This window comes from Anomalospiza imberbis, chromosome Z (assembly GCF_031753505.1).
Source record: "Anomalospiza imberbis isolate Cuckoo-Finch-1a 21T00152 chromosome Z, ASM3175350v1, whole genome shotgun sequence".
NCBI lineage: Eukaryota > Metazoa > Chordata > Aves > Passeriformes > Viduidae > Anomalospiza > Anomalospiza imberbis.
Window position 1 is genome coordinate 32,294,995 of NC_089721.1, and position 17,007 is coordinate 32,312,001.

Sequence of the window (17,007 nt, forward strand, 5' to 3'; positions counted from 1 at the left end):
GTGAGAGAGCATGGAGGCATGTGGTGAAATGGGTCAGCTGATGGCTTAATAGCTCTTGCGATGTCCCCAGTCCCAAGCAAACAATTTTAAACTGAAATGAAAGCAGCAGAAGCCAGCCTAGCTTCTGCTGGCTATCCTGACCAGCTCCCAGCAGAAGTGCCTCCATGGCCTGAGCCCTGAAGGCTTTGTGAAGTGACTTGCCTGCTTGGGCTAAAGCCTAGGTACCAACACCCACAGACAGCTTAGCTTTCTGGGATGAGTAGTCAGCTCTGTTCTTTGCTGCCTTTTTGGGGTAGGTGAAGGTTAGACAGCAACACTCTTTAGACTTAAAGAACCATTACTCTTACAGCTCCTGGTGTGACACATGGACGCTGATGATGCCTGGCTGCAAAGGTTCACCACATCCAGCCTTTTGGGTAGCTTCTGCTGTTGCCCTGATCTCCTGAGTGGTCCCAACCATGCCTTCTGGGTCACTTCTCTGTGCTGCACATCTACCATCAGTTGTATGAATATGAAGCACAATAAAAATGTATAGGACTAGCTCTTTGTGTAGTTACCCAGTGCAATAGCAGAGCTGTCTTGTAAACACAGAGAAAGTTCTTGGAGAATAAGGGTAGCAGAACAACATTTTTAAAACAAATCACTGATTCAGTCTTGTGGAATTTGCCAGTCTGGGTGTCATGAACACATATTGCTAAAAAGTAAGTACTGTTGGGAAAGATGCAAGGGCAAACATGTTTTTCTCATAGCGAAGCCCTACTTGCTTTTTAAGGTGCTGCTTCCTCCTTCTGGGAGCTGTGATGCGTACCATATCTCTTCAGGGACATATAATAATGGAATCCTTTAGGTTGAAAAAGACCTTTAAAATCTTGAAGTCCAACTGTAAACCTAACATGGCCAAGTCCATCATTAAACTATGTTCCTAACTATCCCATCTATAGTTCTGTGAAATGCCTCCAAGGAAGGTGACTTCCTGACTTCCGTGGATAGCTGATTCCAATGGCTGGCCACCTTTTGGTGAAGTATCTTTTCTTAGTGCCAAAACAAAACTGCCCTTGATGCAACTTGAGGCTGTTTCCTCTTGTTTTATCACTTGGTACTTGGGAGAAGAGACTGACCCCACCTGGTTACAACCTCCTGTCAACCTCCTGTAGAGGGCAATAATGTTCAGCCTCCTTTTCTCCAGGCTAAACAATGTCAGGTCCCTCAGAACTCCTCATAGGACTTGTGTTCTACCAAACAAATTGGTTGCGGTGAACATTTTATCGGAGGACCTAAGAGAGCCAAAATTTTCTGGAGAAGTATTTGAATTAAGTGTAATGATCTATGAAGATGTGAAAAATAAATCCCCTGTCAAGTTAACACACTTATGAAAACAACGGTGACACTAGCAGTTCCATGTTTATAGCAGCCTTTCAGTGGATATTATCCACTTTTCAGTGGATAATGCATTAAACCACTTTTAGCTCTCCTATCAGAAGAGTTGGTGTGAATAATGCTATTACAATGGTACAGATGGTCTCGATTGTCAGATAGAGAAAGACTATACAAAGAAAGACATTGTTTTTGCAAAACACAATTTTTACAATTGTTTGGGAAGTTTGTCAAACCAATTAGTTGCTTTGTCAAGGTAAAATAATGTAGGCAGTAAAAGATTGTTATGTAGTAAAATTAGAGTATTAGTAACTTAAGGTAATGATTTAAAGTACAGGGATGAAATAATTTATCTCTTTGTTTTATGTATTTTTGCGGCTCATGTTATTTGCTTTGGAGAAGAGGAAGATGTCTTACTTTTCTTTGCTATGGATGTGCTGAGAGTCTTTGAGAGATCAAGAACTGATTAGACAGGGGCTGAGATGGAAGACATCCCAAGGTCTCTACGACACTATGGTAACCCATGATCTTGTGATTTTCAGGGGTACAACCATTTGCAACAAGTGATGTCAGATGGCAAAGTAAACCTGACAGTCTGGAAGGTAGTTCTGATTCTTGTTCATGATAGTGACTCTGTCAGCTGTCAAGTGCTGTATATGAATGTGAAAATTTGAGCAACATCATACATGGTTTGATGTTGGCCACATCTCTATAGTCCCTTATCCCTCATACCAAAATCAGAGACTATCAAAGAGCAAGGATGTATTTACTTCTTGGTGAATGGTTAAATTAGTGTCTATCTGCTGAGATCTGCTGAGGCTGATTAAAGGCTGTCCTCATAGCCTGTGGCAAATAGAAATGTGTTCACTGAAACCACTGAGAATGTTCATTTCACTAGTGTGATGCCTGTGGACAATCTACTTATTTCCCTAAGATATGGCTTTAGAAAATATTTTTAGATTTTAACAGATTCTGCTGCTACTTGTTTTCAATGCCTTTGATATTATGCTGTTATAGAGATCCTTAAAACCAGAATTTCTTGTACAAAATGGGGCATAAAGAAGGTATAGCAGCTCATGTTTTAAAGAGAGTATCGTACCAGCTGAAAAGTGAAAGGTTAGATTACTGAGATGAGCAGTACTAAAAATCCTTCAGGAAGCTGGTGAATGACAATGTGACTTGCCTGGCTTTGCTGGCATGGGTGTCCTTCTTGCTTGTCAAAGACAATGTGGTTCAAAGGGAGAGAGCATCTTATCCTTTGCTATATGGTTTTTATGGATACAGCTTTTTTAATTTTCCTCTGCCTTATGAAGCCAAGATTTTTCCTAATGTACCACGGGAAAAATGGAAGCTTATTTTCTCACTTGAAGCAGGCCTCAGCAGTCAGTTTGTCTTAACTCTGGCTGCACTAAGAGTTACCTGCACTCACAGATGCTCATTGTGATCAACCCCTGGAAATGAAAACATAGGAAAAAAATTAAGTATTAAATATATGTCAGCATCTTGTCTCATCCTGTCATACAGTCTCCTAGAAGAAAGAGTAATTTGATATAGAGTTTGAATGTCTTGGAGATAGCCATGCTAAATCATGATAAGTTATACATACAGTGCATCAGGGTTACATGATCTGTTAAAAGTAAAGTCTGGCTTGAACTTGTTTCATATAAATTGTTAATCCATAGGGCAATAGCTTATAAAAAATAAGTTTTATCAGTCAGCACCAAGAAGAGCAGAGTAGAAGATGTGCTACTGTAGCTGTGAGGTGCACATGAAATCCATTTTCGGGAAATGGTACGTGTAGGAGACCTTTTGCTCCCTATCAACCACTACAACAACAGCAAAAATGAAACTAAGGGAACTTACAGTTGGGAGCTACCTAAATGGAAATGACAAAAATTTCAATTTCATTGCGTAAACATGATGGTATTTGATTTGCTTAGTTGCTTGGGTTTTCATTTGGTAGTTTGATTGTTTGATTTCTTCTGCTTTTTGTTGTTGGCTTTTTTTTTTTTTGGGTTTTTTTTTTTTTATTTTAATGTGTAAGAGTTATATTTTGCTGGGACAATTTGCTAGACAGACAATGAATTTGTTTAATATCTTTCTCCATCTCCCCTTCCTGGAAAGAAAGGGCTCATGTTGTTAATTAGTGGTCTTGTACAGATGACAAAGAAAGATTTAAAGTGTCTTAACAAGTCTTTTACTTCTGTAGCTTCTGTGGCTTCCCAAAAATACTTCTTACTCCCTCTTTTAGAAGAGCATTGCTCCAATGTATCTGTTCATTCAGTGTTCTGTTTATATGACATTATTAATATAATTTAATCCTATAATGACATGATTCTTTTGTACTTTGCAAAACTATTTGCATCCAATCAGAACAGAAGAGTACTTTGTAATTACTGACATTAGTAAGAGAATTGAATCATCACAGGCCACCTCAAGTCTGTGTCTTTCATCTTGAGGATCAGACGGCTCTCTGTGTTTTAAGTGCAGTTCCATAGCTTGATGCTCTCATACAGAATAAAAGTCTTTGATTTTTCAACTGCATTTAGTGAAGGCTTAGATAAGTTTCTTCTCATATTCTTCTTCAGTAATCCTTTGCTTTCTTAAAATCTCATTGAGATCTCAAAAAACACAGATTGAGAATCAATACGTAAAAGCCATGATTACTGAGTAGTTACCAAAACCCAAGGCTAAGTCTGACTGGAAAATTAAAATAAATAGCCAACTGCTTGTCCCTATAATTAGAAAATTCTTTGCTAAATTTCTTACTATAATATCAATTGTTCAAACTGCCATTAATCTTTAAATCCTGAATCCAGAAACTAGAGGTAAAGGCAAATTGCTGTGCAAGATCTGAAAAATTGCTTCACTTTGTGCTTCTTTTAAGTGAATTTTAACAGGAGAAATCTTCAAAAGTTATTTTCTGATAGGTCTCATTAATCCAGTTTCAAATCTCTCAGATCCTGAAGCTATATTGTTCAAGCTTTATTGGGTTTATCTACTACCAAATTGTAAGTTCATTTAGCCACACATCTGCAGTTTTACACTCAGACCATTGCTGTGTAAAATTAATCCTCTCCTATAATATGAATTTAAATAGCGATGTGTATGGTTTGCAGACTCAAATAATATCGATTAGAAGAATATCTAATTCACACAGGAAAAAGGATGATTCTCCACAAATTGCTCCATATATGGAGAAACATTAGAATTTTAGCATTTCTTGTAGCTGATTAGGTTTTCAAATTAACTTGATTTAATTATTTTAAGGTAAGTATCATATAATGCAAAGAACCAGACGTACTGAATGGCTGCATACTGTGCTGCACAATGGGGACTTAGGGACATTACTTTTCTGGACTCCTAAGAGTACCCAGGTGCCAAACCATAGTAAGGGCAGAATCCAAATCATAGTCCTGCCCTTCATGTTTTCTCGGGCAGGAAACATGGTATTGGGCATGGTATTGGGGAAGTTATTTGTGTTTTTTAACACCATTGGAACTGAGTTTCATATGTGCCTTGGAATTCCAGTACTCAAGTAGCTAACCAGATGTATATATTTTGCGATGACTGCCATTCAGATCAACTTAGTAGAACCTGAGCTGTGAAAAGTATTTCCATCTCAGTTAAAATCTTCTTTAGAATCAAGCTTGTGTTAACTTAAAGTGTTTGATAGACAAGTGAGTCAGGCTGTGTTTATGAAGCTGCTTAACAGGTGGCAACAGAATTCAATTAACTTCTAGTAGCAGGTAGAGGGAATCTCTTATTCTATGATGAGGAATACATCAACTATAAGAACAAGTAATGGTAATTGAAGGAAAATATTTGTTGATATAAACTTATTTCTTTTCTATATTTTTAATTCTTTAATTTGGGCACTGTAAGCAGCAATGCATTCAACAGCTCTACATCCATCTAGAATTCATTTGGTGGGAGCAGTTTCTATGGTACAATGATGAAATCTTTTGGTGATCTTATGCTATTAATAACACTGCTACATTTAAGAAAATTGGTATTTTTATTTAGACTCTAAAACAGCTCCAAAACATCCTGTATGTGGGAAAAAATGTTGGTGCTCCATTTATTTTCTTCCTCTCTGTCTTTTTTGTTTTTTATATCTGCGTTAATTTCTAGCATTGGAGCACACTTTTGTTGTATTATTGATGTGGGAATACAGTGAAAAGTAAGTATTTTTAAAATAAACTGGTTTTATTAATAAGGATATAATTTATTATTTAGTGTATTAACATGAAATTACATTCTCCTTTTGATTCAGTAGGTGCATGTATGGTGCATGTAGGTGCATGTAGGTGCACAAGAAAACAGTTTGAAGTCTACAGTGTTTGAGTTTTGTTTTTACGTTACATAATCTTAATTTCACAGCAGTAATTCTCACAGGCTAGGAACACAAAGACCATAGTGTATTTAAACAGACTGTCATATTTTCATTGCAGTCATGGAAGTCTGTGGAAGCAATGTAGGCCTTTGTGCTTTAAGGAAAAGCTAAAGCAACATGCCTCATCACTGCAAGCACCACTAGTTGCCTGATCCAGTGTGTCTTTCTGGTCATTGCCTGAAAAGAAGTTACCTCTGCTTTACTCATAATGCAATATTATATTTGGGGGATGGAGGGAAAGGGAATGAAAAGGTACCCTTGTAAATGTGTTTACAACTTTAGTATTTAACTGAATGACTCTCTTGTTCTTATTCAGTGATCTACAAGTTCCTTTTATTAGGATCATTGCATCTTTCACAATGTTTCTGCATAAAATAGGTTGCAGATAGAGTATTTGTTCAATAATGCTTCACATAGAACAACAGGGAAATGACCTTTAAATAATAAAATAAAGCATTAGTTTAATAGTTAATAGTGGGTATTAAAAGATTGTGACATACTTGCAAAACAAATTATTAAAACATTTCTTTAATTTCTTTATAGATTCTGGACAACCAGGAAGTCCAAGCCACAGTGATCCTGCCAAGAATCCACCAGGTAAATATAAGTTCCAGAACATGTGCATCTAACATTATTTGAGAACAATGATACTACTGATAATACCTAAAGAGAGTTTAATTGGTCAGGAACCTATCTTACACTGGTAAGTATAATCAGGACAAATTATGATACTTTTATTCCTCTAAACTGGCAGTGCCTTAATTGCTGTTTCATCAACATTAATTTTATCTAAGGATTATTTCTTTCATCTCCTGGTTTTTAGAATTTTCTAAGTGGGGATGGGTAAGGAAGTGGGAGTAAGAAAACAAGATCCCAAATAACTTTATTTTTATTAAAGTCTTCCAATGCTACCAGCTTTCTTTCATCTCAGGCAAAAGCAAATTGACCCATGTTTAAACTCTGTGACTGAGCTACCAGCTTTTTTACTTTTCATATGTGCTTTATAAAATAAAAATGTGTTAATTTAAAATAATTTTTTTGGCATGAGCTCAGAGCAGTCTTTGAACATGTTAATGCATGATGGCTAGTGACACTTGATATTCCTTTGAGACAGATGTTAGTGTAAATGTTCTTTGCAGCGTTCCGTTCTTTTCCCCCAGTCCCTTGGCAGCTCCAGTGCCTGGAGAGGCACCGCCTCTCTCCGGGACTTGGGTTTCGCCACCATTCCCAGATACAGCTCTGTTCCATGGTCCGTGCGGGGCTGGCTGCAGTTTCTGCTGCCGCAAGCGAGGGACTTTGGTAAAGAAGCAAAGGAATTCTCCAATTCACCCACGAGGGAGACTGAAAATCTTTTAATGGCCGTGGAGAGCTGCAGCGGAGAGGTTGCGACCCGCCTCCAGCACCCACGTGGGGGAATGTGGCTCCAAATTTCGGGAGGCGCGGGATTTTATCGGGGACGGGGTGCGGAGAACAGAAGCCCTCCCGCCCAATGGGGACAGGCGCTGTGATGATGACGAGGACCGTGGCAACCAACGGGGACGCAACAAGGGCAGACCCCGAGCTCTGGGGTAAACGGGGTTGCGGGATTGGAGTGACAGACACCAAAGTCTCTGGATGGGATGGGGAGTGGTTACAGGAGTGATGGGCTGAAGCTCCAATGGTGAGAGACTCGGAGCAAACTGCCGCAGGGAGGGGAGAAACACAGGAGTTGTGCGGGGGTACACAGAGCTTGGCTAGCTAACACAGATTAGAACTCCTAATCTACACCCAAATCCGGGATGCCACAGTTTCTTTCAAGGATTCTTTTATAATAAAAATACAAGAGAAAATCAAACCCAAGCTTTGCCATTCCAGTCTGTTTAGACAAAAGGTTTCTTGAATTTTCATAAGACTGTCATTCTAATCGATTGGGCTGTACTAGTAAATCTTGTAAACCTTTGCCATGTTATGAATTTTATCAGACTAAAACAAACAATGGTGAGAGACACACTGTCATTTTTTAATGATGAAGGAGTGACTCTACCCACCATCATAACATTGTGTCTTCTCATTTTAGCATCTTTAGAAAATGTGTGTATCTGAAACAAGCTGGGACTAACTCATTTGATCTTCTAAATCAGAAATGATTCATATTCTGACCAGGACATAATTTTGTGTTGCTGGGCTGTTAACATATATATGGATATTTTCTGGATCTGTTACAATACTAGGATAAACAGTCTGCTTTGTGGTTGGTTGTACATTTTTGTAGTATGCATATTATCAAAATATTCTCTATTTGTGAAATATGTCATATCTATTGTGTGTGAATATCCAAAAGTGGGAGAACCATCAAAGATTGTTATACAAAAAGTCATATTCCTGTAATACAAACCCCAGATACATATACTTAAAGATAACAGATGTAAATTAGAGGTAAGAGGACAAAAGAAGTCAAATAACATCATTCTAAGCTCAAATGGAAGCGATAATTTTTTTCTTTAAGGGATCATGCAGGCTTGTTATCAGTTTCGACTGGAGACTTTGATGCTGTTTCTTTCCAAACTGTGTGGAATTTTGAGAGTGAAATTTTATTTTTCTATTAAATACATGCCTACATTATGGAGAATAGTGGTTTAAAAACCCAAAGGAGCAAAATTTCTCATAAATTAATATGAAAAGTTTCTCTATGGATAATTACTGTTTTTGAAATTTAGACCATTTAACCACAGAAAATTTATTTAATTTATTTGCTTTTAGAACATCCCTGTAAATGCAAGAAAAACCAAATGCATTACCGTACCCTTTGTAATTTTGAAGGATTTTTTTGTAGTTTCTGGGTTTAGGAAGCTGAAGGCAGGGTCAATTCTCCTTCAACATGTTTTAAAATTCAGGTTTTGAAGTACCATTTAGCATTTGGAGAAGAAAGGTAGCAGTATGTATTTTAATAGTGGGGATCACACCCTATAGTGTGTCCAGTCTCTCCAGCCATCACCTTAACTCCAGTAAGGAGTAATGTTCCCAGTAACAGAGCCTTGGGGAGGCAGCAGACAAGCTGCATAGGCTTTCTTGTGGTCAGACTTGTGGGTCAAGATGTAATGTTTGACAAACTCCACTGCTTCAGAAGGTGGAGTGACATAGAAAACAGATTAATCTGAAACATCATGAAATTTTCTGCTTAAAATATGAGCATAACACTTTCTCATGATTTGGAGTCACTGAAGCCAGTATTTTCCCTTTTTCTGCTGCCAAGTTGGGACAGAAAATAGAAGCTGTGCCTTGGTTCCCTTGAAACCCTTCATCTAAGCAGAGACAGAAGGGTAATTGAATGTCATCTGTAGGAGGATGACCTTCTAGCTTTGTTCAGCTTCCCTATGTAATACTGTTTTGGAGTTAAGCTGGCAAGGTGAAATTGCTATGGTTTGTGTGACAGCCAAATACAGGACTTCTGGGGCTGTGCAGGAGAATGAGAAGGAATTGCATGCCATTCAGCTTCTCTGGGAAAAGCACTACTGTCCTATTCTTTCATACTAAACTTCCGATTCTTATTATTAGAGCCAGACAGTCACTTCTGTCAGAAGCCTGAGGGATATCCCCTCTGAGGTTTGTTTTCAGTCCCAGGCCAGGAGTATGTGGACTGGTAGTGCCAGGTGGGTTGTTCTTCTATCATGTTTTGTTCTAGTGCCTATATGTCAAGGAGCCAAGGTGTTGGCAAAGGATGTGTGCTGTTAGCTTTTGGATGCCACCACTTTCACAAAGATACTGCCAAAGAAGAGGATGCTGGAAATTGAGTGGTAGTTGGCAAAGCTGTTGGTGTTAAGAGTGTTTTTTTCCTAGGTTTGGTGTGACTGTTGCATTCTTTAGGGTGTCTGGTAATTTGCTGTCCTAACAACAAGTTGGAGAGAGGGTAGAGTCACTTGCCAAACAAAAGAACATGAAGAGCATTTGTTGGAATTCTTTACAATATGTTCCTAAAAATACATTGAATATTTTGATAGCCCAATTCAGTGATAAGACCTGTGGTATAGCTTGTGGTGAAAGTGGTGTGTAGCTTTGTAGCTACATCCAGGGTATATTCTTCTAAGTTTTATTTTTCAATAACTTTGAATTATATATTTTATGAAATATATTTTAAAATATATATTTGTATTAGCATATTTTTATAAAGGTTGAATCTTGTTTTTCAGAGAGCTGGGTTGTAAATTTTTCTTCTCTGCAAGTACTATTAAGTAAGTTCCAGACAGATAGATGTGCAGAATTTAAATGAGAGAGGAGAAAAATCTGAACACTACTATTGTCTGCATCAGCCTTCAAGTTCTTGGTATTTAAAAGTTTGTGCTGTGCTAGCACAGTCCTAACTATTAAAAGTTTACATTATTTAAAAGAGAGAATGGACATGACAAAGGTCCCAGTGAGGGTGTCTGAACAGATAGAGACACACCTGATTAGAAGTTTGAAAATACCCATATTTTTGCAGAAAAAAAAACAAACACTAGCAAGCCACCAAACCCCAAATGCAACTGAAGTAGTTTAGGCCTGTCTTGCTTCTTACTTTGTGCTCAGAATATTCTGCTGAAGCAGTCTGTTAAAGGTAACCTAGTGTGGCAATTTCAGTCTAATGCTGCATTATTATTTGCTCTCTGCAAATTCCATAGGTCTTTTACACAGTTTAAGAAAATCTAAAAAATAAGTCTTCACAAGTGTATCTGGAAATTTGTGCAGTGGTGTGGCAGGATATGTAATGAAGACAGAAGATGTCATCTTTCAGTAAATTAATCTCTTGAACATAAGAAAATTATGAGGGTGAGAAAAAATAGAAAAATATCTAGAACCATAATTAAGCTAACAATATTGATCCCAACCATAACAATATAATCTTCAAAGATACAGTTCTTACTAGCCAGTTCTTCTGGGTGAGGATTTTCTGGATTTTGCTTTGCTTTATTATTCTTTCCCTTTCTGCATGCTGCCCACAACCACTTGATATTAATAAGACTTCTTGCTATTTGCCATTGCTTTGAGGTTGCTGCTTGGCAGATTTGATTTATACATCAGCGTTAACGTGACTGTGTCCAGTTGTAGCTGTGTTGCTCAAGTCTTTGAAGACAGACTTTTTAAGCAACTAAAATAGGGGTAAGAAATAGCAATATTGATAGAGTCAAACACTGTCTGGATAGGACATTGAGGAGATTCAATTTGCTGTAAGCTTGCAACCAATCTCTTTTTTAATGAATGCCTTCTAGATGTTGGAACCATTTTTGTCCAGCAATGGGGAATACAAAATATAGCTTTTTAGAAAGTGCAAAGGAAACCTAGCTATCCTGACACAGACAGGTATGAACCTCTTTGGTGGGGGAAGATGAGTGTGTACATATTTTTCCTTTTATCCAAGCAGACGAGTTCAGAGGTTACTAGAGCTATGTTTCCTAGTAAGTGGCAAACACCACATTTTTTTTATTTCTTTGGATTTTTTTTCTTGATGGAATTTGTTCCATTTTAGCTGGTTTAAAAAATATTTTCATATAAATTTTTGTGACTCTATGAGATCAGTCAGGATGCAGAGAACTCAGGTTTGAGCTTGTGTGCTAATAAATATTAAATTATTTATATTGGGTAACACTTCTGAATGAAGAGATAGACAAACTGTCTCTGCCTATTTGCCTTTCATTACACCCCATTGGTTTCCTTCTTTCCTTCACAATAACCCAGGATATGTTGTCAGGGAATTTGCCTAGAGATAAAAATCCTTAATCTGAATGAGGCATAGGTAGTTAAAACCCCAGTCCCAGCCTCATTGTCCTGGAATAATTTTTACTCTTCTATTTTCCCCAGAAATTTTATTTTAGGAACCATTTCCAAAGAAGACCTGAGCGAAATCACCAGCTCTGAAGTTTGTTTTGTGTTGTTTTGTTTTGTTTTCAGTTAAAAAGTTGTTACCAAAAAGCTTGCAACGAGCCTCACCTATCTCTCAATATGCAAATCTCTCTTCCAGCCATAGAGTCCCAAAGGCTTTCCTTGCACTTTCATATGACCTAGCAGCCATTGGGAGAACATTTTTTTTTGGATCAAGCCTTTAGAAGTGTGTAATAAATTTGCTTATATATTTCTGTTTCAGATAGAAATATTTCGGTTTTAAGTTTTAGAATGTGTAGTTTCAGAAATAACCTCTGAAGAGAAACGTGGTCTCCACCTTTGCATCCTCTTGGAAATGCAATAAACAAATGTCTTTGAGTTTTGAATTTCTCAGACCACAGATGGTTTAATTATTTTACTCTATTGCAAGCTACCCTCTTGTGGGTGGAGAATTAGCCCCGTAATTAATCAGAATAGAAGAGATATTCCCTGGCCTCATCACTGTAAGCAGCTTTTCTTGTGGAAGCAATGATGTCATAGTAGCAGTATAGGGAATTGAAACAGAATTTTATTAAAAAAAAAAAATATTCACCTATTTTTCAAAATGAAATGCTTGCTGTTTCTCATATGCTTGTAGCTGTGCCATCTCAGATAGTAATCTTCAAATAAAACAGGTATGGGTTTGGTCAGATCTTGATTTTCTGTGAAGTTCTCCCTTTCCCAAATGCTCTATGATCTAGTAATGTCAGAGGTTGAGAGATGATACTTTTCTTTATCAGCTTCCCAACAGGGAGCTGGAGGGGCTCAGGTGGGGCATTCTGGGGTCAGTGCCCAGCTGTACTATCTTGGCACTCATAGACCTGCACAGGTTATACAGCCCTGTTTTCCAAAAGAGACAGTTTTTGGCCTTTCAGGATGGTTTGGAATTTGGTGTGGGTAATTATTACTGCTGGTTTAGGATTACTTTTACATTCTTGTTTGCATTGGCTGTCCTTCTTTATGAAACTGCTGTGTGAATAAATGATGCTGTGATCAATTCTCATGCTGATTCAGATGCTGTTGTGTTCAATAGTGGATTTGATGGTTTTACTTCAAAGCATAAACCGAGAAAGAATTTACTAAAAACGCTTATGTTATCAGTTAAAATTCCAGAAACCTGCTATGGCATCAGAAAATTCCTTTTGGTAGCTACTAGCCCTATAGCTGTTAGAAAGCAGTTCCCTCAACTTTTTCTTAAATCTTGGCTGTAGTTTTGGTATATCCTGAGACCCTCTGGAACTGAAAGCAATATGCATATGTGTTACTTACCCTTTCTGTTTCTCGCTAGGTTTCAGGGCAATTCACTTACTGAATTCTAGTAATGGATTTCAGAGTCTATTAAACCTAGTTTTTACTTCTTCAAATTAAAGCAACACAGATGACTATTGTTCTGGCTATAATTTTGAGGATGTCAAAAATCTCATTTGTTTCTGAAAAAGGCACATTTGGCTGTTTAGTTCCTAATCATGCTATAAGCTCAATGGAGTCAGGGGATCATTTTGCAAGTTTGTTTCCTCTCCCTGTTACAACATGATTGCAACTTTCAGGAAAAAAGAATGCAAACCGAGCTGTGGGTATGCTGCATGACTGCAGAATGTTGTGTGATAACAAAAATAGCCTCATTCTCTAGGCAGACCTTAGTTCAACTGTTTCAATGATATCATTACTGAAATCTTCTTTGTCACTATGTGGCAAATATTATCCACCCATATTGGTCTTTAAGATATTCTGTTTTGGTAGCAACCTGTTTCTGGTATTATTTTTCAGATACTGGTTTCAATGCATGCAGTAACAAGAAAACAGACTCTATGTCTGCTGACTGTATTTTGACTTATGAACAGTGTGAGACTAATTTTTCATTACCACTTCTGACTGTAAATAGAATCTGTACAAAGCTGTAGCTAGCAGCATCCAGAACATTACCCTGCATAACTTAAAGTTTATGTACAGCTGTCTCCTATAAACCAAGCTAAAGTTTTCAGCCTTTCCTCTCATGGTAGCTCCTGATGTTGTATGTGTTTTTCTTATTGCTAGTAAGTCTATTTGCTATTCTATATTTCCTCTTTTTAAAGATCCAGAAGTAAAAGTAAATTAATGCAAATTTTTTCCAGCACTGGTTGGGTCCTCACCTTTCTTTTATAAGTTGCTCAAAACCAAGGCAGTATCAATGAAAAAACTATATTTATAATTGTACCAGGAAACAGTTTTATGGTTAGGTGCTATCCAATATGCAGCAGAACATAAACAGACATTCTATTCATAAAAGTACAACTAAATCAGAAGATATAAAAAGATTGCTTAAAAATTTTCAAAGCTAAATGTCACTTGTAAGCTTTTAAGTAATGTGAGAATAAGCTCGTTAGAGTAATTGTTTCAGCAAACTGAAATTTTTCAGTCAGTTGAAACTACTTTATTTCCTCCCCCATCCTGACCCTTTATGTTTTTGCATGGCTAGAACAGTGAAAAGCTATGCTTGTATCTCATCTCTTCAAGGTGTAGTACAAGGCATAGTGCAGAAATAGAGTGGGAGAGGTGCAAGGACTAGAGCAGTAACTTCTACAGCAGTTGGAGGTGTTGCTGAAGGTTTCTCCCTTTACTGACTGTATATGGGAGCTTGATCAGAACTGCTGCTTGGCTTAACCTGTTCTTTCATCATTGATGCCACTGACCTGGTCATTGTGGAATTGTACGTAAAGTATATTTTTCATGAGTGAGTTTTCTTTAAAAAAGGTAAGGAGAGAAAGATTTTATAGTTTCCATATGCAAAAACTAGGAGAAAATGTAAAAAATCCACTCTTATATATGGGTTTTGAAAGTTACTGACTCTTTGTACAAGATCTTGCTACAGCAGTTTTGTCAGACATTCTTCTTTTGTAGAAATCAGATTTTTAAGAATAATGACAGTTAGTAATATGCATTTCAGAGTGCCATCTCTCAGGCAGGATGAGTTTTATTAAATAGCAATACTCAATGCTTTTGTTAGGTTTGAATGATATGACAGCAAAATGTTACATTGACCATCAAAAGATACAGTAAATTGTTTGTGAGGAATACAATAGACATATCAAGTGCATTAATATCTGTTCTGAATAGATCAGAAACAAACATTAAGAGCGCTAATTTAAAGCTCTTTACCATATTAATGTAAAAAGTGCATTAGGAAGGGGCAATCAAAAAAAATCAGTAAGGCCTATACTGTATGAAGTATATTAATATACACTACATATATTTGTCTTGCATGAAGTGTAATAATGTGAATATAAATGTTAACACTTACTCAGTGGTGTGATCAACTTCATGAGGTAAAAAGCAGTATCTCACAACATAAGCAGAAAATGTCCTATTCTGCTTACCTTCTGCATACAGTTTTGCTGTTTAACCTCTGTCTTACATAGAATGTATGTTTCCACAACAAATTACAGCAATTTAATGGCATAGAATATTTTCCTCTTGTACAGCTGGAAGACAAGTTACAGTTGTGTAACACACCCACTATAGTTTATCTTCATAACTAGGTGAAACTCTTGAAGTTCACTGGTATTGGACCTTAACATGCACCCAGAGTCAGCACTGGAGTCCACCTCCCCTGTTAGAACATAAAGCTCAGAATGAAGTTGCTCAGTGCTATGGCACTGATTTTTTATTTTTGCATTAGTTCTTTGATAATAATTTGCCACAATACATAGAGAAGAAATTCAAGTTTTTCTTCATGTTGATTGAGATTGAAAATAGCTGCAGTTTCCCATTCTTTCCTTATGCCAGCCAAAGAATTTACATATATCTGTGGGTGTCATTGGTTTTGGCCATTCCAAGGCAGGATGGAACCTGGGTGAAAGACGTGTCCCATCAGTCAACAATACCTCCTTTTGTGAGGGGATGAGAGATGGTGGTACCGCTTGATGGCAAAATATTTTTCCTACTCCCATTTCATTATCACAAGGAGAGAAACACTGTATTGCTCTTTATATTATGTATGTATTCTCAATATTGCCAGTGATAAAAACTAAGAATCCATGAGAGTAGACCGAAGATTAAACATATATGTCTGGGTGTGTATGCATGAACACATGTACACATCTGTGTTCTTACATATAAAATCAAACATAGGCTTTTTCTTCTTTTAATATGAACCTTGGGTCTTGTTCTCACTATAATGATAGCATGATTAATTTACATTTGGCTAAAGCTTCTCTCAAGTAAGTCTGGCTTGAATGAGAGACTGCTTTGTGCTTCAAAGTAGTTGTGCTCCGATAAACAGCAGAGAAGTCCAGTCATGTCTCATTACCAGCTACAGAACGGGCTGCATGGTTGTACACTGGCTTTATGTCACACTTCACTTATGAGCCAACTAAAATCAAGAAACCATTTTCTCTTTGAAAATCTCCTTTCCATGTAGTACTTTAAATTGTTCCTGCTGGTGTAAATTAGCAGAAAAGAGAAAGATTGCCATTGCTTGAGGAATTAGTAGAGTTCATCTAGCTTGCCTGATCTTAGATTAAAAACCAATAACTGACTAGGAAAGGAAAAGCAAAAATTTACTGTTTGCATGTTTTTGTTATGTGGGTATACCAAGTTCTGTCAAATAAAGAAGTAAATGTTTCAGAAGCTATGTTATGTTTTCATCCACACATAAACATGGAGAAACAGTGCAAGAGAATGCAGACTATTAAAGAGAAAATAATTTCTTAGACACTGCACATGGGCTGTCAATATCCAGGTGAAGGATGGTAAGAAAGGAAAAAGTAATGGATATGGAGAAAATCTGTTAAAAATGAGAGACAGAGAATTAGGACAAGAAGTGAATTAAAAAGGGAGACCTGAAGACCTACTAGTGGGAATAAAGACATGCAGGAATAGTGTATGAAGTGATGTTGACTGAGAGACGAGAAGATGACTGCATTAGCAGAACACTGTTCAGGATGATTCCACAGGCCTGCAGTGCTCTGTACATCTGTGGTGCTTATGGTGCTTATGGGATGGTTCTCAGCTGGGAAAGACTGACGTTCTATTATAAGTCTGACAGTGTAACAGAGATGTTGGGGAATGTGCTTGGTTAGATGGGTTCCTATTTTTTCAGCTTATGCTCTCTGGTGCACTTTTTATACCTGCACTGGTAAACAATAACAGGGGCGCTGGATGAGGCCGCTCTGTGGGACTAATAAGCAGGGAAACCACTCTTTTTGCTTCTGCCCTCTTTTTGACCCTGGAAAGTGAGTAGAGGTGTCTCCAGATATACCAAGGACAGACCTCTCAGGTAAAGTGTACTGCTTTTACAGTTACTTTTCTGATTATAGAAACCATGTTTTCGCTAAATCACTTGAAGATAAAATCAGCAATTTCCAAAAGGAATCCAAAAAGACTAGTAT

General features: G+C 37.3%; 1 protein-coding gene across 13 annotated transcripts in view; it reads left to right on the forward strand.

Annotated features, from left to right (window-relative positions):
- The window catches only part of NFIB (nuclear factor I B), a 175,407-nt gene that overhangs the window by 96,246 nt on the left and 62,154 nt on the right, over positions 1-17,007 (forward strand). For all 13 annotated transcript variants that reach the window (XM_068176367.1, XM_068176373.1, XM_068176374.1 and 10 more), the window contains exon 3: positions 6,314-6,367. In XM_068176367.1, the coding sequence (XP_068032468.1) occupies positions 6,314-6,367 (54 nt within the window). The remainder of the gene's footprint in view (positions 1-6,313; positions 6,368-17,007) is intronic.